This window comes from Tauraco erythrolophus, chromosome 31 (assembly GCF_009769465.1).
Source record: "Tauraco erythrolophus isolate bTauEry1 chromosome 31, bTauEry1.pri, whole genome shotgun sequence".
NCBI lineage: Eukaryota > Metazoa > Chordata > Aves > Musophagiformes > Musophagidae > Tauraco > Tauraco erythrolophus.
In genome coordinates, this window is record NC_141495.1 from 255,443 (window position 1) to 278,486 (window position 23,044).

Here is a 23,044-nt window from a genome sequence, read left to right on the forward strand (position 1 = left end):
TGCTCAGTGGTGGGGACACTATCACACGCCTCCAGACCAGGAGAAGGCAGAGCTTGGGCTGGAAAAGGGCAGAACCACCCGCTGAACCCCCTTCCAAAAGCCACTCTGATCTCCATCGCTCCGTGAGCCCCATCCCCTGGTTCCAGGGACGTGGTTTCGGAGACGCGGCACCCGGTGCCGAGGCTCTTACTTCGCTTGCTCTTGTCCTTGTTGAGGATCTGCCGCAGCTCCTGCTCCTGCTGCCCCGGCTCAGCTTCACGGTGCGGGGACTCCATGGTCACCTGCGAGAGGAGAGGAGAGGGACATCAGCACCAGCAGACCCCAGTCTCGCCCAGCGCTGACCCAAGCCCTCTTACCCCCTCCCCAAGCCCAAGGCACGACTACACGGTGATGGAGCATGTCTGAAACGGTCCGTTCTGTCATTTTTGGAGGGCTGATGGGCAGCCTTGGCCGACAGGAACATGTGAAGTTGTTTCCCCACGGCAAACCGCACACATCTTCGCCTCCAGAGACGCTCTCCCCAGGGACGTGGTAAAATTCAAACCAGTCTGCTTCAATTTGCTGCCTTTCATGGTGTTTTGACACAGCTGTAGCTAAGGCATGTAGCAACAAAAAATAAAAGTCGTGGTTGACTTAAAAGAGGAAAAAAGGAAAAAAAACCCTATTATACCAGTCTTAAAAGTTTGGATCTTGGTGTTTTCCAGAGCTGAGGTTTTCAGAGATGATCCCATCTCACAGGGAGGTCAGAAAGCACAAATGTCTCTAAGGACCCAACAGCAGCATCTCAAACTCTCCTTGTCTTGACCAAACTGATGTTCAGCCTCTCCTAAGAAGCCTCAGTGTGATTCCCCCCGAGGGCTCCCAGACAAGTTTCTTGGGACCAGTGAGCCCGGGCAGCCACCGAGAGCGGGGCTGGTGCTCAGGGGCAGAGCACATGGGATGCCAGAGACCCAGATGAGGTTGGGCTCGTTTAGTCCGGAGGAGATGGGGTCCAACTGCATCTTCCACCACCCAAAGAAGAGATGGAGCCAGGCTCCTCTGAGGAGCCCAGCAAAAGGATGAGCAGCAACAGGACAGACGTGCCGAAAGGGAAATCCCATCTGGATATAGGAAATCCCATCTGGAGTGCGGCGCAGCCCTGCGACTGGGACGGGCAGGAGGTGATCTCTGAGCTTGGAGACGGGCACGACTTGCCAGGACATGGTCCTCCACAACCTGCCCGACCTCTGAAGTTGGCCCTGCTTTCCAGAGGAACCATCCAAGCTAAACCTTGCTGGAATTCCGTGCCAAGGCAGAGCCTGGCAGCAGCGGCTGCGCAGGGCAGGGGTGCTTCGCCGGGTGGCACCGAGAGAATTTCAGCACCGACTTCCCAGAAAAGCCAATTAGCTGGTAAAGTGAGTCGCGCTTTTCGGGCAGAGGGCCAGCGGCAGGCGAGCGGAGTGGCACATCCCAGGCACCGGGCATCCTGTCCAGTCGCTCCGGCTCCTCGTGCAGCACACCGGGCACGCAGCTGAGAACATTTCCGCGCTTCGCACATCCCCGGAGGCCCCGGCGCTCCCGCTGGCCTTGGCAGGATGGAGATTTGGCACGAAAGCAAGACACGAAACCCCCCCACCTGACTCCCTGCCCAGCCTCCTTGCGTCAGAGAGGGCTCCAGGCTGGGTAAAAAGCACTGCAGACTCAGGGGAAAGAAGGAATTCACCTGGGAAGGTTATTTTGGGGTTGGGATTTCCAGCCTCTTCCTCTTCATCCCTGCCAGGGACGGGAACTTGGACAAAGCCAGCCCCGACGCAGGGCACCGCTGGCAGACACGCACGGCACCATGAACTACGTGCTTTGGGGTTAAAACGAATTCCTCAAGGTGCCCAGTTCTCATCCAACCGCTACGGAAAGCGGGTCCCTCCCTCCCCACCCTGCGCCCCGGAGCGTGCCCGTACCCTGACGTGCTGGTGGGCGAGCTGCTCCACTTGCTGCTGGTGCAGGCTGGCGAGGAAGAGCTGGTGCTGCAGCTGCTGCGTGTGCTTCAGGGCCAGCAAAGCGGTGTCGGAGCCGGGCTTGACGACGCGCTGCCCGATGCGCAGGTCCATGGGGGCGGTCTGGGGCACCCGCGGGGAGGTGCACGGGTTCACGGCAGCTGTTGGGAGACAAAGCGAGGGACAGCTCAGCCCTTGTTCTGCTGAGACCACCCTGCTGGGTGGGTCGGGGAAAGCTGCAGGACGGGGGGTACAGCCCAACGCACGGGTGGGCACTGCGAGGAACACGTCCTGCCGCTGCGAAGGGCTTGCCATGCCACGCACCGTCTACTGCCTGCAAAAGTCTCCTCCATCATCCGGGCAAAAAAATAAATAATCCTGTAAATCATACACCCTCCAGGGTGCTGCAGGCACCTCTCCTTGACACTGTGGCTCAGGATCACTTTGCAAACTGAAGCTGCTCCCACCCTGCCTGGATGCGCAGCCGCCCCGCGTGGTGACCCCCCCATCCTCATGGGAACACCCAAAACAGTCCCGATCACACGGAGCACCCGCTGCAGCAGGGGATTTTCAGCAACCAGCTCCTAAAGCCTCACTTCATTTACCCTGCAGGTGCCACGGGCCGGTGCAAAGCAGAGCTGGTCACCTCCACTGCAGGAAAAACCTGCAGAAGAGCCGCGTCCGTGGCTGCAGCGGGATGTTCCTCCCACACCGCTGCAGCGGGACGCTCTTCCCGCACCGCTGCAGCAGGATGCTCCTGCACTGCTGCAGCAGGATGCTCCTCCTGCACCAGGATGCTCCTCCTGCACTACTGCAGTGGGATGCTCCTGCACTGCTGCAACGGGATGCTCCTCTGGCACCACTGCAGTGGGATCCTCCTCCTGCACCGCTGCAGTGGGATGATGCTCCTGCAACGCTGCAGCGGGATGCTCCTCCCACACCACTGCAGCGGGATGTTCCTGCACCGCTGCAGTGGGATGCTCCTGCACTGCTGCAGTGGGATGCTCCTCTGGCACCACTGCAGTGGGATCCTCCTCCCACATCGCTGCAGCGGGATGATGCTCCTGCATTGCTGCAGCGGGATGCTCCTCCCATACCGCTGCAGTGGGATGCTCTTCCTGCACCGCTGCAGCGGGATGCTCCAAGCCGCAGAGCGAGCTGGTGGCGAGCCAGCCTGGTGCAGGCGGGACGGGGACTGAGCGAGCACGACAGTGACCGAAGGACGGACAGACGAGCACCGTGGTGTCCCTCAAACCAAACTGGTACGAGGCAGCCATGGCCACTGCAGCTTGGCTGCGGGCATCGCAGCACAGGGGAGGCTGGAAACAGGCAGGTGGGCGGGAAATTCAGCATGAAAAGACATTGCAAAGGGGATGCTCTAGCAGGATGAAGGACCAAGGCCGCTGCAGCCCAAGAGCGGATTGTTTTCCAAAAGCAGTTTCAGTTAAAAACACCAAACCCAGATGCAAACGTTATTTTATAGACGGAGAACCACACCCTGCGCTGCTCAAACCTCCGCGGCACCAGGAAGCTCGTGCCGACGGCTGCGGCGTCGCAGCAGAAATCTCTGCAGGCTCCCGCGCCGGCACGCAGCGTTGACACGGATCCGTTGGGGCATCGTGGCCAGGTCCTGCCCGGACCTGCACCGCGCTGCGCAGGGACGGGCACCAGCGCCGTCACCCACCGAGGGCACTGGGACTATCCGTAACCACATCCCTGCAGGCGACTGGGTGCACGGTCCTGCTGGAACGGGGCCAGCTCCGGCTTTCCTGCGTGATCCAGGCAGGAAAAATTCCCTCTGGTGGAGGGCAAACCCTTCTCAGCTCAGTTCTCCAGGACAGAAATGTCTCTGACCTCAGGCCATGTCGGAGAAGGACCTGACGTTCCCAGGAAACCCCAGGGCAGGGTTTATCCCCTTCTCTCTCTATCTTGCTGATAACTGCCTGGGATTTAATTTATCTCTGGGTTAATTGGCTCTAATTGCTACACCCAGCCTGCCCCATCACAACCGGAGGCTGAGGAGGTTTAACAGCCGCAGCCTGGAAGCCGCTGAGCTCCTCCACCCCGTCATCACCGAGGCCTCGGGGCTGGACGCGGCGCGATGCCACGCGGTGGGCAGGATGAATCCTTGGTGCGATGCCACGAGGTGGGCAGGATGAGTTCATGGTGCGATGCCACAAGGTGGGCAGGATGAGCCCTCGGTGTGATGCCACGAGGTGGGCAGGATGAGTCCCGCAGCCCCCCGGGAGGGTCAGGCACGGAAAATGCAGATGAGCACCTTTCAGCTGCATTTTTATCAGCGAACAAGAGCCCCAGCGAAGCCACCCTACGCAAGAAGACCCCAAGTCTTCTCTCCACGTGCCCTCCAACACCCACAAGAAGCTGGAGGTCCCAAAAAACCTGACGTCCTCCACGGGGCCGACAATCCATCCCAGCACTATCCGAGAGGCTGCAGTGCCCAGTGCCATCTCCCCACCACGCAGTGCCAGCCCCGGCACCCCGAGAGGCCGCACCTGCCTCCAGAAACCTCCCAGCTCCAGCAACCCCCAAAGGGCCTCCGATCTTGCTAAACATCCCTGATTTTGAAGGATGCAAGAGATAAACTGGGCTGTCACCTCCCGCTTCTCAGCTCAGGTGCGTTCCCACCTCCCAAGGAGGAGGAGGAGGAGGATGCCAGAGGCACGGGCGCTGGCCAAGCCCGTCGGGGATGCTCGGCGGGAGGCAGCAGCATGGCGTGCGCACGCTCCCCGGCGTGCCGGGCTGCTGGCAGCCGGACAAGGACAGACTGTAACGAGCAGATCTCAGGATGGGAACTGGGGATTTCTGCGAGCTCCCGGCTGAGCCAAACCCCCGGCGTGACGCTGTCCGTCCGCGGGGACTCGCCGCAGCTCAGCCGTCCCTCTGTCCCCTCCAGCCAACATCACCGTCCTGCCGGCCTCACCACGGAGGGGCTGGGGGGCTGCTGGGGGACCACAGCCCTCGGGCTCAGCTTTGAGACACCAAGAAGGGTCACTCACACGCAGAAGCATCGTTCGGAGGGGAAAGTGGGAGGAAGAGGAAGGCACCAGCCCACCAAGCCCCAACCTCCATCATCAGAGCAGTTGGCATCCAGGGAAGAGTCGTCACAGCCTTCCTCTGCTCAGGATGCTAAAAATGCCCACGAGGTCCCTGGGGGGCAAAAAGGGGGGAGAAGGTCTCGGGGGTGACTGCAGGCGGGGGTGTCACAGACCCCTCCGGGGATGGAGGGGGAGAGGACGGACGGGGGCACGGAGCCGAGGGGGAAGGCACTGGCAGGGGCTCTGGGAATCTCGCTGCCTCATTTGTTTTAGTCTTTTTAAAAACAAACTCCGAAGCAGCGGAAGAGGAGAAGTGGGAGGGAACGCGTGCGCCGGGGGAGAGGGAGGACGGGCAGCGGCCAGAAAAACAACTCCTCACCGCTCGCCCGGAGCCAGGAAAAAGGCTGTCGAGATCCCTCCGGCCAAGAGGCAGCGGAGCCGGGGAGAGCGGCCGCCGGCAGAGGCTGCGGGGACCATCCTCCTGCCACGCTCCCCCGGCTCCGCTGCCCGGGAGCCCCTGGGCAGGAGCCTCGGCCACTGTCCCCACGGCACGTGGCAGCTCCCCAGGGATGCCCGGCATCCCTCCTGCTCCAGCCCGGGCTCCAGCAGCTCCGGACCCCCTTCGCAAAGCCCTTCCTGCCCTGGGAGCTGTTTGGTTCAGCCGTGACCTCTCGCTGCAGCTTGGATTCATTTAGGGTTTCATGCCGGGACCTCTGCCAAGAGTTACAGTAAACAACTCCCCTCCCCGGCAGCCTGCGATGCTCACGCATGATCCTGGGGGCAAGCAGCCAGCCCGGCAGCTCCTCCTCTTCCTCTCACCCGAGGAAGGCCAAAAGCAGGGCTAGATGATGGCTCCTGGGGGTCTAGCCCCTTTCCCCAACCCAACCCAGGTCCTGCCAGCTCCCACTAGACCCCTGTAAGCCACCAGCACCACGACACGTGGCCACGGAGGGGCTGGGACCGGGATGCACAGCCTGGGACCGGGATGCTCCGCTGGCCCCGTGCAGCGTCGGGGGGCCGAATCCAGCATCCTTCCCCCCCGCACGGCCGGGAGCGGGACCAAGCGCCGAGACAGGGAGAAGCGAGCTGGGAGCACCCACGCAGGGAAGAGGCACAAGGTTTCTGGGACAGGCTCCTCTCCCGGCTCGATGTCCAGCTGCCAAGATTTTTAGTGAATTATTTTTAGTCCGCAAGAACGTTCGCACGGGAAGGCCGGCGCGGGTGGCGAGTGCCAGGGCTGGCAGGGGCTCAGTGGCCACCACGGCACCGGCGGCACCGTGGTGGGACCAGCGCAGCGCTCACGGGGCACCCCGGCTGCTAAAACACGGCAAAACTCCCTCTCTTTGCAAAAATGTTGTTTTTCTGGGTCGCTTTGCGCAGCCGGGGCACCGGCAGGGAAACACGCCGCTGCACCGGGGGGGAAGCCGAGGCGAAGGGCACCGCGATGCCAGCACGAGTGCCCGGAGGCCGCCGAGCCTGTTGTGCCAACCACCCCGCACCTGGCCGCCGCTCCACCCTTCCTCCGTGGGAAGGGGCGATTGCAGCAGGGCGAGAGGAGCCGCCACGCGGATTCTCCCGCCGGCGCGTCCTGGGAAAGCCGTCGGCGGAAGGAGCATGAATGTGAGCTCTGTGCTCCGCAACCCGGCACGGGTTACCAGCATTTTCCAAGCTGCCGGCACGGCGCAGCGCAGGGAAAAACAGCCGGAGCGCTCCAAGGGCCCGCGCTCCGGGAGAGACGGGGGGAGCAAGAGTGTGGATGGAGATGGGCTCCCCATTTGTTGCAGAGCCAAGCGCCTCCCCGACCCCAGAGAAGTTTTTGGCCGGGGTGGGACCTGGCGAGTTTTCCAGGCTGGAGGATGTAATCCCAGAGTTTAGGTTGCTCGCTCCCCAAAAGGGAAATCGCTGGTCACACTGCTGCTCTCGGACAGACAGACAGCCATCCCTCCAAAAAAACACCAACAAACAGCACAGAAATCTTTTCATTGGCATTTCCTGCTGTTTTTTTTTTTTTTTTTAAAAAAAGGCAAGATCAGCCGTTCAGCAAAGAGCTGCGCTTATATAAGATGGAAATAAAGCAAGAAGCAAACAAAGCAGAGCAGGGAGATTATTATGGAGCAAAGCAGTGGCAGCAGAAGCTACAGCTTTCTGGGCAGCATTGCCCACTGCCCTGCCTGCATCCCTGCCTGCATCTCTGCCTGCATCCCTGCCTGCATCCCTGCCTGCATCCCCACCTGCATCCCTGCCTGCATCCCTGCCTGCATCCCTGCCTGCAACCCCGCCTGCATCCCTGCCTGCATCCCCACCTGCATCCCTGCCTGCAACCCACCTGCATCCCCACCTGCATCCCTGCCTGCATCCCCGCCTGCAATCCCTGCCTGCATCCCTGCCTGCATCCCCGCCTGCATCCCCGCCTGCATCCCCACCTGCATCCCTGCCTGCATCCCCGCCTGCAACCCCGCCTGCATCCGTGCCTGCATCCCCGCCTGCATCCCCTGCCTGCATCCCTGCAGAAGAGCTTTGTCTGAGGCCGAGCAGCAGTTAAAGGCAGAGTTGGTTTGTTGGGTTTTGTTTCTTCTTTTTTTTTCAAAAAAAAACCCCAAACATGTTCCCATCTTATGTGGATTAGCTGTGGAAGGTTCGGAGTTCAGGCGGGTTGAAGAATGCGCGTGATTAAAAACATTCCTCTTTAATAAAAGGAAAAGGTCTTCTCCAGAGCCATGCACAAGCAACGAAAATTAGCTGGAGGGGATTTGTGCAAATTAAAAACACTTAAAGAAGAAACCACACGAAAAGGACTATGTTGAAATAACATTAAGATCACTAAGCCAGAATTCGAGAAATAGGAAATCCCGGAGTCGGGGTACCTCGCGTAACCTCGCCCTGGCCCCGGGATGCTGCTTTCAATTATGGGACCAAATGCTACACTCCCCTCAAAGATGAGCCAAAATGACAAAACCAGCATCACCCCAGTGTCTTTGTCCAGCTACACCAGGAGCGGGGACGCGGGTGCTGCTGTCGGGGGACCCCGAGCCGGTGCTCCCCGCACCCCTCCGCTCCCCCCTACCTCCATCTGCTCCCGCAGCCTTGGGGGGCTTCCTTGCAGGACCCCACAAAACCGGAGCATTCGGGGCATTTTCCTCCTTCCTCGCCTCGCCGGGGGCTGCCGGGGGAGCGTGGGGCGGCCGCCGCGCCGCGCCGGGGAAGGCAGCGCCGGGGAAAGCCCAGCGCCGTCGCAGCCGGCCCCGAGCGCAGAGGCCGTACGCCGTGTCCCGCCTGAGCCATAAGAGAGCGGATGATGCTCGGGGAAGATGTAATGTTTGGAGCAGGCGGTTGCCAAATTCTGATAATTCTATACGGAGCGCGTTAACTGGGAGTTTCGAGGGCTTTACGCACTGGCCAGATGTGGGTGGATCCCTCTCCTCCCTCCCAGACATCAAATTCCTGCTCCAAAACAAGAAGAGGCTGACGCTTCCCTATGAAAAGCCCCCGAGAGTTTTTCCACAAGGGTAAATCCCTGTTTTTCTACTCTGGTTCTCGCAAACTTTCCTCTGCAGAAAGTTTCCAGGAAAAAAAAAAAAAAAAGGGAGACAGACGACGATGAAAAGTTTGGCAAAGCCACACGTGCAGCACAAAACCCTTTCTGCAACCACAGTGAGGAACCAGGATTAAAAGCAACGTGCTTGAACCCCCCCAGACCACGCACATACACCTGCGAGCGAAGCACGTCAGTTTGGTACTTCGAGCGCATAAATCCGAAACAAACCCTCTGCTGAAGCCTGTAAACGAGATCCACATCAGGCCTCGGGATGCGGATCAGGGCGAGATACTTCCCTTGATTACTCTCGCTGGTTATTGTGGCTCGTGACCTTTGAGTCAGACATTTAATAGCCCTCCCTGGAATTTTCTCCCCACAAATGTGCGCAGTTACGTTTTGAAACTCATGACTCCAGGACCCAAAAATCTCCCGGCGCACCGGGGCCAGCCTGAGCTACAGGGACACGGAGCAAAACGCTCCGTAGCTGGACCTGCTGCTATTTTTACTGGTCTGTGTTTCAACCCACACCCCGATACTGGTGTTAATGCCCAGGCTCAGAGACACCAGGACCACGCTATACGTTCCCGCAGCATCCGTACGGAGCAGAAGGCAGGGCTCCACTGCCCAGGGAAGAGGCACAGTGAGCGCTTCAGGGCGAGATGAAACAGCGATGGAAGTGGTCCAGCTGCATTCGCCGTGGAAGCAGGGGTGGCTGTGCCCTCCCTGAAGGGTGAGCCCCCTCCTCGGCTCTGCCCCGCAGATGCGGGCGGTGGGGCGAGTGGATCCGCGCGGGAGCGGTTTGGTGCCTGTTCCGAGGCAGGTTTTCCACGTGATCTCAAATCTGCATGTTGGGATCGGCCTTGAAAGCGTTTTGCCTGAAGGGCGAAGCTGGTCAAGAGGATCCCGAGGTAACCCTGCATCCCGCTGAACTACCCCAAAGCCCCAAACCTTAACAGAGTCATAGAACCATGGAACGGGTTGGGTTGGAAGGACCTTCAAGACCACCCAGTTCCACCCCCCTGCCATGGGCAGGGACACCCTCCACTACACCAGGTTGCCCAAAGCCCCATCCAACCTGGCCTTGAACACTTCCAGGGATGGGGCAGCCACAGCTTCTCTGGGCAACTTGGTCCAGAGTCTCGTCACCCTCATTGTAAAAACACCAGACTCCAACTTCACCGCAGGTGGTACTTAAACCAGCAAACATCTCAAAATCATAGAATGGTTTGGGTTGGAAGGGACCTTAAAGACCATCTAGTCCCAACTCCCTTGCCATGGGCAGGGACACCTTCCAGAAGACCAGGTTGCTCAAAGCCCCATCCAACCTGGCCTTGAACTTCCTTCACCCTCACGTGCAGCTCCTAGAGGAGCCAGAACAACTTGCAAACGTGCCAGGGCTGAGCTCCCTGGATGCTGCCCCTCTCCCTTTAACCCCTTCAGAGCACCCAACCGTGAACGCGCAGAGGCAAAACCTGCACAGCGAAGCCCGGCGACGGGTTTCGAGTCTGAATTCGAGCTCCTTCGGTCGCAGGGACGTGCAGGTGCTAAGCCCCAGAAGAGAGCTGGGCACAGGCAGGACCGAATCTTGGCACAGCCTGGCAACGCAGCGGCTGCGGCTTCACAAATCGCCGCTGCCGATCCCGGCGTTGGGCACCCCGGCTGCTCCTTGCTCATGCCCCGATATACGGCACCATTGGCTGTGCCAACGTGGGCGGGTGTACGTCTGCCCGGGCACCTCTAAAGCAAGTCAGGAAATAAACAGTGTTTTTAGCAGGTTCTGTGCAGGAGGATCGGGTCCCGATGCCGCGCGGTCGGAGCGTGGGCAGCACGAGGTGCGACGGAAAAGCTCATCTCCTGCAGCTGGGCCATGGGACCGGAGCGAAAGCAAGCGGGCTCCATCCCCCACCACGGCTCTGGCACAGCTGGAAACCTCTGGCAGTCATTTCCTGCCAGCAGTTGCATCCTCCCACCCACACCAGTCATAAACCCCATCCCAAAGAGCAGCACGGGCCCTGGGGGGCGGACGCTGTGCGGAGGAGTGGGAGGTATCCCCAGGAAACCTCGAACAACCGCCATCTCCTCCGAAACAGGGAAATTCATCACCAAAGGCTCTGCTGACGGAAAGCCAAGGTTGCCTGGCGGCCCTCGTGCTCCCCAGAACAGCGCAGGCAGCTTCTGCTCAAGGAAACTCCCGAGATTCAGGAAAAGTCCTCCCCCCGCCCCGAAAGGGAAGCATCCCTCCATGGATTCCTTCCCCTCCGACCACCCTCACCTGGTGGCACAGCCCGGACGGTGCTGGCGCAGCCCGGAACGCGGTGCTATCCCGAGGCACGCGGTGCTATCCCGAGGCACGCGATGGAGCGGCAGCGCCGTTCCTCCTGCTCCTTCCCCCGAGCTCCACGGCTCCTCCTGCCCCGCCAGCCCACGGCTACGCCGCTTTCACCGCCCATGTCCTCTCCTTGCGGGCACGGGCGCAGGCCGGAGAAGGGGTGAGGGTTTTGCCGTGCGCTCCCGAAAGCTTAAATACTTCCAAAGCCCACCGGCAAGACGAACGCGGATGATAGGAAGCAGCTCCAGGCAAGCACGTCTCCTGGCTCTGCCTGTACCAGAGCAGCCCAGTGTCGTCCAGCAGCCCATCTCCCTCGACCAGGCTCCTGGCAAGAGGCAAGAGTCCAGCCTAGAGCCTCAGCACCATCTCCCTCCCCACAGCCAACACGGATCTTCTTTACGGAGGCTTCGGCTGGTGCTGGCAGGAGAAGCTCCTCCAGGTCTGTGCTCTCCAAGCAGGTGGATGCCAAGAGAGCGGTGTACCGAGCGCTCCCGGGAAGCGGGCGAGCACCCTCCCGGCGCAGGACGCCCCGTCTTCCCGCGCCGCGTTGATTACATCAGCAGGAGAGGATGCGGCTTCCGTGCCAAGGGAAGCAGCGGAGAGATCAAACGACGATCCGAACCTCTCCGCAATTACCAGCCGTTTGCATAAGCGGAGGAGAACGTTCCCAACCGGTTTGGACGGCAACGCTGACGGGCTCGTCAGCACCTCTGCCCCGCGCCGCTGCGGGGAGGGTCCTCGCTGCCAGCACCCCCCTGCAACGCACGGAGCCGCGGTTGGGAGCATCCCTGGAGCGGCACGGAGCGATGCTGCCATCCTCCTGGCAAAAACCAACGACCTCCTCCATCATCCAAAGGGTGATGGCTGCACCGGGGCTGCCGGCACCGGCGCTACGGCTCAGCCCAGGAGTTTATTTTTTTAAAATTGCTGCGTGCAACACAGCAAGAGCCCAGTTTGAGTCATAAGTCCCTGGGGGAAAAGCTCAGGGCTCCGAAGCGGTGCCTTGCTTGATCTGGAAGTGCTGAGACAAAAAGCTCCTACAACAGCCACCCTCGGCGAGCGACGACTCAAGGGGACCTGCCCATTAATTGGAGCCTCTCCGCACGCTGCAGAGGAGGAAATCCCTTTGGCAAACGCTGGCCGAGGTCCAAGGCTGGGCTGGAAGGCAGATTCGGTCACGAAAAAAAGAAAAAAAAAAAAAAACAACAAAAAACCAAACAGCTCAAGCCCAACACAACGCAAAGAGCAGGAGAACAAGGAGCCGGGAGAAAACGCCGGCAGCTCTACGGGAATAAGACGCGTCCCAGGGGAAAAGAGGCACAAATGAAATTCCCTGTGAGGGTCTGAGGACACAGGGCACCACTGGAGCTCACCCCAAACCCTGCTCCAGCACCAACCATCAGCTGTTCCAGCAAGGAGACCCAGCTTTGCCTCGGGAGGCCAGGGGACAGCGCATGGGGGTCCCTGACCACCGCCCGCCCCGGTGCAGCGTCCCCTCCGGAGATCAGCCACGCAGAGCGGAGACTCGGGGTTTTAGGGTGAGAGCTATTTATGTAGGAGGAAGGAAGCCACAACATCTTCAGTTTCCTGCACAAATACATTTCTGGTGTCCTTCGCCGCGGGGCTGTCTGGCACAGCCTCCCATACCTGGGTGCTCGGGAAGAAGGTAGGGAAGCACAGAATTTGGCTCAAAGTTGGCATCTGTGCAGCTGGGCGAGGTGCAGGCACCAAATCCTTAATGGAGAGGAGGCTGAAAGGTGCCTGGATCCAACAAGCCCTTCTGTCACACCATGGGGAGACCAGTGACAGCTGCCCTGGGGGGTGAATCTGGGTTAGCGTTGGGTGCACGCAGGCAGCTGGGAAGAGATCCACAACGCTGAAGATGGGGAATGCCACCCAGGTTGGAAAAAGCTACAAGAAACGATGAAGCTTAAGCAACTTGATCTGGGGGAAGGTGTCCCTGCTCATGGCAGGGAGGTTGGAACAAGATGATCTTGAAGGTCATCTAGACCTTCAGAAACTAGACAGAACTATGGAATGGTTTGGGTTGGAAGGGACCTCAAAGATCATCCAGTTCCAACCCCCCTGCCATGGGCAGGGACACCCTCCACTACACCAGGTTGCCCAGAGCCCCATCCAACCTGGCCTTGAACACTTCCAGGGATGGTGCAGCCACAGCTTCTCTGGGCAACCTGTGCCAGTGCCTCAGCACCCTCAGAGGGAAGAATTTCTTCCTTAGATCTCATTTAAACCTCCCCTGATCTTGAAGGTCCAACCCAACCTTGGGTTGGGTTCCAACCCAACCATTGTATGATTAAATGGCACGGTCAAGTCATCAGGCAGGATTTCTGGGTCTCCCCGAGAGCTGGGGGTGAAGAAATGCGTGGAGGACCCGGTGTCCTACACACAACCGGAGCCTGGCTGGGGAAAAGCAGGAGCAAACAGCAGTCAGGAGGGAGAAACCTCGGAGGAGGACGCAGGCTGCTCCCAGCTGACGGCTGCAGAACGCGGGTGCCCCGAGGCAGCCAAAGCACCCGACGGGGACGGAGGGTGCGGTGGGTGTGTGCGCTCCACGCTCATGTAGCAACACTGCCCGGGGTGTTTAACCCAGAAAGCAGGGCTCATCCTGCCGCTGAGCTGCTCCAGCATGGGGGAAAAAAGGAAAATAAATAAACAAGTGACCCCTCGGTGAGCCCAGCGCAGCAGCGTTAACCTGAGCCACCGAGGAGTCGGTGCGCGTGGTGGGATTTGAGCCCTTGGCATCCTTTTAGGTCAGACCTGGCACCAACTCGGCAAAACCACGTCCCCATCCAGGACCCTCTGATGGCTTTATGACCAAGGGAGCGACGGCGCGTGGCTGGGTGCACGCTGCGGAGCCGACCCGGACCCAGCTCCCGGCGGAAGGATGCTCCGAGGTGCATCCAACATACACCCATCTTCATAGGGCGCTCCGTACCATCCGCAAGGGGTACACCCCACCCGCTTGGCACACTCACCTACGGATGTCATCGCGTTCCTCCGACTGCGTGGGGGTCAAGGTGCCCGTGGAGCTGAGCCCGGCGACGCGGGCTGTGCCGACGGCGGAGGGCTGCGGGAGCTCTCAGATCTCTTCTCCCGGCGGTTGCGCAGCCAGGCACCACACCCTCGCCGTTCTCACGGGCAAGTACGACCTTGGCACAGCCCTGGGCTTGCTGGCAGCGCCAACAGGCTCATTAAATGCAATTAACCCAAGAGCGGGTATGCCCCCACCACCCCCCCGCCGCCTTTGGGGGATATCACTTTGAGACACAATAAACACCGAGGCTTTGCGTGGGCTCGGGCAGGTGGTTGGCACCCAGGTCCCACGCAGCAGCAGGTGGAAACGCCGAGGTCTTTGTCGGGGAAGCAAAAGCCACGGAGGAGCAGAGAGGCTGGTCCACGCCACCAGCCTTCCTCCTGCCCCCAACTCCCTTGGCCGTGGCAGTCGCCGGAGGTGAAGGCAAGACCCCCTCTGCTTTGCAAACGGGAACACGCAATGAGCCGGACCCTAACAACCCCAGCTTGATTGTGTTTCAAAAAATAAAATAATAATTCATAGAGTCATAGATTTCTAGGTTGGAAAAGACCTTAGAGATCATCGAGTCCAACCGTCCCTAATCCCCATTAAACCATATCCCTAAGTAGAATCATAGAATCATAGAATCATAGAATGGTTCGGGCTTGAAGGGACCTTCAAAGGTCATCTAGTCCAACCCCCCTGCAAGGAACAGGGATATCTCCAACTAGATCAGGTTGCTCAGGGCCTCGTCCAACCTGGCCTCGTCCAACAAGTAGATCATCCACCCTATTCTTAAACACATCCAGGGATGGGGACATCCAGGGATAATGGGGGAAAACTTCTGCCCCAGCCTAAAGTGATAAATGTATGGCATCAGCTCCTCCAGCATCGTTTCTAGGCTGGTTACATAAGAATTCGATTCGGCTGCGTTCTCCGTGCTCCGAGCCTCCCTATAGCCACAAAACCACGGAGGGAGACACCGAATCGCGCATCTCCTCCTGCTTCCACCCAACCTCTCCCCAGTTGCCAGCCCCACCGCGGGGCGGCCAACGCCAACACACGCACTGGGACACGCGTGGCCAAAGCACTGGGAAGGCTTAAACCACGGAGGACACGCGGGCGAGTTCATTACCCCCCCTGCCCCGGGGATGAACGGGACTTTCTAAGCCTGTAGATCATTCCCATCTTTCCCTAATGCAAAGAGTTGGCTCCGACGGCCACCAAGTGATTGCTCCATCGCCCTGGTGCTGCTGGACACCTCCTGCCAGCAGCGAAATCCGGGAGTTCCCGGTATTCCTGGCAAGGTTACACGGGCTGGCCCCGACCCTGGGCTTTGACAGAAACGTTTGGCAGATGCAAAGTGGGGTACGGAGGGTGCCCCTGGGCACCGCACGTGATGGGTACCACGTACAGTAGGTGCTCTTTGAGGAGGACACAACAGTGTCCCCATCCACTTCCGGACAAGCAAAGGGGGGAAAAAAAGCCAAAAGGGATTCTTAGAGCTTTCTGCTCCCCTATGGAAAAATCCACAGGGCTGCTAAATCCTGGGGCTGTCCCGGGACAGACGCAACGCTGGCACACGTGAGATTTGAATTTGGACTCTTCTGGCTGTCCTGGGGTGATCCCAGCTGAGCTGGGATCCAGCTCAGTAAGAGATGGGCTTTTCCCAGTTCAGCTGCTACCAGGAAGCGACAATCACCCCAGTAAAACTGGTAAAACCCTCCCAATACAGCCAAACCCTCGGAGATGTGTCACGGGCGATTTCTTCACCTCTGAACGATGGGAGAGGTGTGGCTGCGCTCTTGACCAGACCTTTGCTCAAAAGTTTGGGGTTTACTGGTGCTAAAGAGATTTAGCCAGAGCAAATTAAGATCGTTCCCATCTTAATTAATTCTGCTTTCGCTTCCTGGCACACGGGAGCCCGGCCTCCTCCGGCGCAGCGACGAGCCTCGACTTTGCATGGCCACAGCAGCCAGAGCTGTGCAAAAAACGCAGGAAGGACTTTGCAGCGTTTCTGCCACCATCAGAGCCTGTCCACAAGATGAAGAAACTAAAACCATCCCCCAAAAAAGCCAGAACCCCCCTTCATGGCCATATTCTCCATCACAAAGCAACAGGTGACCTGCCCTGTTCCCATTCCTTCTTCTAATGCTTTCAGAGGCACCTGAAAGCATCCCCACCGAGGGGCCAGGGGTTACCCTCCCCCCCCTGCAGCCCCACGGCGACACCTCCACGCACATGTCCCCACCACGACACAGCGCTCAGGGCGTTTATGACATTAGGATCCCGCTTTAACCTTCCCAAAAATACCTCACGTTGAGCACCAGCACCCTCAGGCCAGCCTCACCCCACCGCTGGGAAGAAGGGACGTGGAGGCAGCAGCATCTCCCCCAGCATTGCCGAGCACCACGAGTCCAGCCGCGTCCCGGCGCCACGTTGCAGAAGCGGCTCCTCCGAGGGAGCTCCGAGCCCCCGCCGTGCACGGGAGGACGTGTCTGAGCCCAACGTCTGCCAGCGGGGACACGGTGATGCATCTCCACTGCCAAGACCGTGCAGAGGAGGGGAGACCTCGGGGACGTCCCTGGCCAGGACACATCACCCCCTTGACCTGGGCGGAGCGGGACGGTGCTTCGAATAGCCGTAATCGTGCCGATTGCACAACCGCCAGCGAGAAAAAATCCTCTCCCCCTCCCCTCCCCACATCCCTTTGAGGCAAAAGGAAGAAGGCTGGAAACATCCTTCCTCTCCTCCGGACAATGCGATGGGAAATAGCACGGGAGGAGCGGCGCTGGAGGCGGCCTCGGCTCCGCGAGGATGCGGTGCTGGGCCAGCGGCACGGAGCTGCGCGCGCTCCCGGCTTCCTGCCATTGTCCCGGCTGGGGACTGAGCCCCGAGCAGCTGGGATGGCAAAACCAAAATTGCCTCTTTGCCCTAAAGGAGCAGCCCTGAAATGCCAAACCTGCTGCCCCGTGCAGGAGGGGCTGGCCGCAGGCACGGAGCCCACCTTCACCCCGGATCCCTGGGCACAAACGGTCAGGTGTCAGATTTAATCCAAAATTCACCAGCAGCCGTGGAAACACGGTGATTTCTGTGCGTGGTCCCACAGTGGGGCTGGAACCAGAGTCTTTGCAACCACCGTGATCAAAACCAGTACTGAGACTGGTGGGATTTTCCACTGCACGGAGAGCAAACAAAAAAAACAAAAAAAAAAATCAACCAAAAAACCAATGAGACAACAGAAGACACTTTCTCTGGACTCAGCCCAGAGGGCAAAACAAAGCCCCCAGGGAGCAAGTTCCACCCTAAATTCCTAATTTCTCCTCCAAATGGGAGGTGCACATGTTCAGGCTCCTCCAGCACACACGTCAGCAGCCGGAAAACCCTGCGAGGACCAACGTGAGCCTGTCCTGCCGCAAGCTGCTGACGGCAAGCGTCGCAGATGAGGGTGGCAGAAGGACCTGGCTGGGGCAGAACCACTCCAAAATGATGAATCAGTCCCAGACTCAGGATTGTGACTCAAGTTGGTGCCAGTTTTGTCATTCACCTCCCGTTCTGGAGGGCTTGCAGCTCTTTTCATGATCAAGGTGGTGACAGAAACTCTTTTTCTTTAAAAAAAATATAAACACAAAAGGGTTGAGATGCTTTTAGGGACCTGAGCTGGGATTTCAGGACCGGCACCACTCAAACAGGGATCACGGAGTCAGCGAGCCACCGATCCACAACCCTCCAGTGCTCCCCACTGCCCTCTGCAGCCTCAAAAAGCCACAGCAGGGAGGAAAGAAAAGAAAAGAGGAGAAGAAAGTGACGAGTGCACACGTCCCTGCTCCTCCCCAACCACCCGCCCAGGCCCCGTGCCCCTGCAGCCAGGAGCCAAGCCCTGTGCCAACCGGTCTCTCTTTACCTGCCGAAACGTGGGACCTGGCACTTTTGAAGCCCGGGCTGCTGCGGAGCTGCTGGCACCGCTCCCGCAAGCACCCGGCCACGCGGGCGGACACTCCGGAGCTGCTCTGCTCCTGCAGATTCCCAGCGCGCTTTTGTCCCGCTGCTGTGTTCAAAATAGAAAGCAGCAGTATTATTGTCCTGCAAGGAAATAGGAGAAAGATCACATCCTCATCCAGGCCACGGAGGCTGTTCTGACACAGACACGTAGGAAAGCTCTATTCCTGGAGCAAACAACGTGGGAAGTCAGCGCAGCATCCTTCAGAGTATACGTTATACCGACGCGCTGCGGCATTCAATGGAACACGCTGCCCTCCGCCGATGGGAGAGCGTGATCCAAGTTGGCAGCGGTCCTGTCGCCGTCCTCGCTTAACGCTTCCCAGCTCTAAACGAAGGTTGCTGCAGGAACGTGGGTACACCGTCCCCACGGCGTGGGGGAACGGGCTCCGCAGGGCAGCGAGCCGGGGGCAGATGGATTCTCCATCCCTGCTCCGGTTCCCAGCGCCTAAAAGCAGTTTACATGCTCCTTTGCAAGTTTAGGTGCTTCTCCCTAAAGGGAAAAGCCACCAGTGATCCCGGTGGCAGGAGACCTGCTGAGCCGGCCCACGGCCCCCCCTTCCCAACTCGTCATCCCTGCTGACTCCGGAGGGAGAGGAGCCTCAGCCTGAACCTCATTCTTGGAAAGGGAAGGTTTCGACGCAAGCTCGGCCTTTCCATCAGCGCTTGCGTTAAACGCACTGGACCGCTCCCACCCAGCTGGGACCGGGCTCCGGCTCCAATTTCATTTCTCAGAAAATCACACGGGAGATGAGGAATGTGCGGGTCACTTCCAGCTCCAGGCGGGAACCCTGGCTCCCGCAAACGCAGCCCATGGAGAGAAAAAACCCATCGGCGTGGGGACGTCTGTCTTCCAGCGCTCCCTGAGAGGTACCCAATGTAGAGATGCACCACTGGGACCCACCACTGCCCATCCGACGCCAACCATGCTCCATGGGCACTGTGCTCCAGCCTCGGTGGGCACCCAGATGCTGACCCATGCGCAGCCCGTGGGCATCGCTTGGCTCCCAAACAAAACAGCCTCTGGTTTCCAGCCTTCGCCCGCCTCGCCGGGGCCAGGAGGGCCTGGAGGAGGCCACGGGTTTGTGAGGTCACACCATCATGCCCAGCAAACATCTCCCACTCATCACCGCCGAGGCAGCGCGGCCGTAAATACGCTCCTGCAGACGCAGCGAATAGACCGAGCATAACTCACCTCACCCCCTCCCCTTCTCCCCAAAACAAAACACACACCCAAAACAGAAGGAAACCAGTCAGGGAAAAAAAAAACCCGACAGTAATTCACAACTATTTCAAGCGTTTTCATATCCCCAGGAGGACGCTGCTCTGCCCTCTGCCGCATCCCTCCCTGCTGTACCGGTGCATGCCCGGTGCCCCTTCGCCATCCCGTGCCAGGTGCCGCCGGATCACCCCGCCGGGGGACGTTTTCTTTTCATTTAAAACCGTGGCGCATCTCAGCTGGCACCTCGCGCGAAGGCAACGCCAGATTTCTCTCCGCCGAGCCCAGGCACTTGGAAACGCATGACGACTTCAGCAGATTAATTGGAAACACAGCCTGGGTGTTGCAATCCCAGGAATGACTCCAATTTCAGGAACAAAAGTTTTCATCTCTAACTGGAGCAGTCACCCAAGTGGAAGGGCGCATTTTTGTTGCTGTAGCTCACCCCCCTCCCCTGGCGGCGGGGCGTGGGAAGAACGCCGCGGCTACACCCGGATGGGGCCGCTGCGCCGGCGCTCGTGTCACCGGGAGCTGCTGCTGCCGGGATTTCTTACCGGCACCGGAGAAGGACAAGCCCAAGGTTCTCCTACGTTGACCCATCTTTTGCAGGCTGCGTCGTTCCCCGACGGGATCTGCAGCCGTCCTCTGCCAACAGCAAGAGGTGGGAGAAGGAGAGGGGATGCGACCGTTGCCTGTTGCAAGTCATCGGCTCTCCAGGGATGGCCGTGGGGTGAGCGGAGCCAGCAGGACAGCTCTAGAGATCAGTGGCCAGCTCTTCCACAAGGTCCTGCTGTGTTGAGGGTGGTGAGGTGTTAGAACAGGTTACCCAGAGAAGTTGTGGCTGCCCCATCCCTGGAAGTGTTCAAGGCCAGGTTGAATGAGGCTTTGGGCAACCTGGTGTAGTTGAGGCGTGTCCCTGCCCATGGCAGGGGGGTTGGAACTGGATGGTCTTGAAGGTCCTTTCCAATACTAAACATTCTAGGGGATTCTATGACTCCACACACATCATGAGGGCAACGTTTCCAGCTCTTGTGCTGGTGGTTTCCCAAAAGGTCCCTGCCCCAGGAGAATCAGCTCTGTTGCTCCCTCCAGCAAGGCTGGAAAAGATGTCCCTTTACTGCACAACTCTTGCATCTTCCATACTCACATATGGAAACTCTCACCCTGAAGAGCCCCAAACTCTGCTTCTGCTGAAGGACATGGGCTTCGAGAGCTCAAGGATTCAACTTCTATGCCCATAATACCTGGAGGTGACTCTTCTGCTCTACCTCCAACGCGTGGTGACTGCCTGGACCACCACACCACACACCTCAGCAGCACTGGAGAAGTCGCTGATGGCCAGCTCAACTCAGCTCCCCAAAGTCAAGCCCAGGAGTTGAAGAAATAAAGGACTTATGCCCACAGTGAAGGTCCTGGACTGAATCTGCCAGAGGCTGAAGATCAATCCCCATAAGACCATTCGCTCCATCCAGTGGCAAGCCATTCCCGTGCTTCCATATCATTTTCTGCCCCACTCTAAAGCAACAACCATCCCCCTTCCAGGAGTTCCACCATCAGTTTGCTGTTTCTTTGCTCAGCCCTGTTTGCTGCCAACCTCCCATGCTCTTTCAGGTGGTCCCTGAAGGAAGGAGAAGAGCTGGTCTATCCATCCTGGTCTAGCACCCCCAGGGAAGGAGGGACGTGGCTCCGGAGGTGCTGCGGCTGCTTTTCCCGATCTCCGTCCCCGCCGCAGGCAGATGTGGAGCAACACCTGGGAAAACTCCCGATTGGGCAGGAGGTTCTCCGGCAACGGTGCGGAGCTAACGGCGAGCGGGCACAGCCCCTGCCCTCAGCGCAGGCCCAGAGGGACGCCGTGATTTTTAAAATTTAAAAAGATTTTTAATCTCCTCAATCGAGACTCTCGAAGACAACGTGTCAAATGGCTTCCCCAAAACACAAATCTGCTGGAAACTATTCAGCCGTGACCAAACCCTGGCCTCAAAGGCACGGAAGTCGTAGCCCTTCTGCCAGTAATTTGGGTGTTCTGACAAAACAAAACCACCAGGTTTTGTAATGAGATGCCACTCAGGGAGCTTTGCTCGTCCCAGAGCCTGCTGCGAGATCTTTATTTGGGGTATCCCTACGTCTCCAACTGGGAGCTCCGCATGCTGATGCTGCGTACGTTGGAAAAGCAACCAGCGGAGCGTAACTGGGAACCTCTCTTCTGAACTGGGCTGTCAGTATCGGACTGGGTGGTAAACGGGTGAGCTCCAGCAAAGTCTCATCTCTCGTTCCCAGGGTCAGGAACGCGCAAGAGCCGCTGCGAGATGAACATGGCAGTTGCATGGACAGAGGGGGAAGTTTTGCAAGGATCTCCTCTGGCAGGCAGCGCTGCTGGGAGGCCTCCCCCCTCCAGCCAGAAGATAAGACAGCAGAAGGGAGGACCTGGGATTTGTGCAGATCCAGCACACGCCCAAGCTCAAACCAAGCCTAGCCCACAAATCCTTCTGCAAGTTTCTCTGTCCCACCTCCAGATGTGCCAGCACCCCATCCTACACCCTGCACCCCTCCCAGGCTTCTCCCTCAGACACACCCTCCACCTTCTTCGCTCGCTTGGCACATTGTCCCAGACACGTCCGCGTGGTGTGAAACGGCCTCTCCGTGCCAGCATCCCAGCCTCTCCGGCGGGGAAGCAGCCAAGTGCTATCACTTGTTCCCATCGCCGTCACAAGCCATCATCCAGTCTGGGCTCCTGCAGAAGAGAAACCTCCACCCAACCAGCACAGTTACTCATGAGTAAGCTAGACCCAACAAGACACCCAATCCTGACAGCAAGGTCCCATCAAGGGAAAAAAAAAAAAAAAATCTTATCTTCCCAGTTCCTTGGTCTTGACAGATCTTTCAAGGGTTCGTCATCATCGCTGTTATAAATCCACACCTCAAAACACAAACAAAAAAGGCAGCCAATAAACCGACGGGAACCACAAACGAGACTTGTAGATCTTTGGCCAAGGAAGGAGCAGACTCCAGACGTTTCTCCGGGGACTCCCTCTGCTGCGAGTTGACACAAGAAAAGATCAGATGTGGCATTGCTAGGATTGTTCGCGTAAGATGCACAGGGCCAACACGGAAACCACAAGCTAACCTCTGCCTCCAACACATCCTTGGTTTGGTCAGCCAAAGGAGCTGATGCCTTGAGTCTCCTTTGCCGAGATAACCAGCCTGAGCTTCATCAGCATCGCGCCCTGCAAGGCAGAGCCTACATTTTTGTAGTTTTGAGTCTTTTCTGTTGACTCACCGCCCTTTCTGAAGCAGATAGTACAGTGCTGGCCACAGCATTAAGATCACTCAGAGTCATGAGCTACAGAGATGATGACATCTACTTGATGCTTCTTGGCATCACTCAAGAAGCACAGACTCAGTGGAGCCTTCAACCTCACTCAGTTATTTTTGAAGACTCGAGCGCAGCCACCACGGCACGAGCAGGACCAGCATTGTCTCTGTACCGACAGCTCAGTTCCTGCCCACGGATAATGATGCTGTCGATCCATGATGAATAAACCTCTACCAGCAAAACCATCAAGAACCACACGCATTCCCACACACGCAGGGAGACAGAGCGCAAAGGATGCCCAGGCACATCTTTACTGCTTGGCTGCATCCACATCAGGAGCACTCTGCAGCTACAGACCACCCATACAGCGCTCCTGGTCTTCCAAATCTAAAGACTGGATTATCCTCCCAAGGCACGAGGTCAACATTCACCTGCAGCATCTACAAAGATGACGAGAAGGATGGAGCTCATGCCTACCTCCCCGACTCTGCAAAGCTCCCACCCGTCAGTACAGGGTTCCTCAGGGTGCTGCCCGCCCCAGAACCGGGGTGCACTGCAGCCAGCCCCCCGAGCGACAGATGAGACA

At 58.6% G+C, this 23,044-nt stretch overlaps 1 protein-coding gene across 3 annotated transcripts in view; it reads right to left on the minus strand.

Annotated features, from left to right (window-relative positions):
* HDAC7 (histone deacetylase 7) overlaps positions 1–23,044 on the minus strand; it is a 44,356-nt gene that overhangs the window by 13,205 nt on the left and 8,107 nt on the right. Inside the window, exons 2-4 of one of the 3 annotated variants that reach the window (XM_086628467.1) lie at positions 1,888–2,134; positions 343–349; positions 191–281 (exon numbers count right to left, since the gene is read on the minus strand). In XM_086628467.1, coding sequence (XP_086484593.1) covers positions 191–281; positions 343–349; positions 1,888–2,134 — 345 coding nt within the window. Of the gene's footprint in view, positions 1–190; positions 282–342; positions 350–1,887; positions 2,135–23,044 lie in introns of those variants that run through there. The other 2 variants (XM_086628468.1, XM_086628469.1) reach the window with 2 other exon arrangements.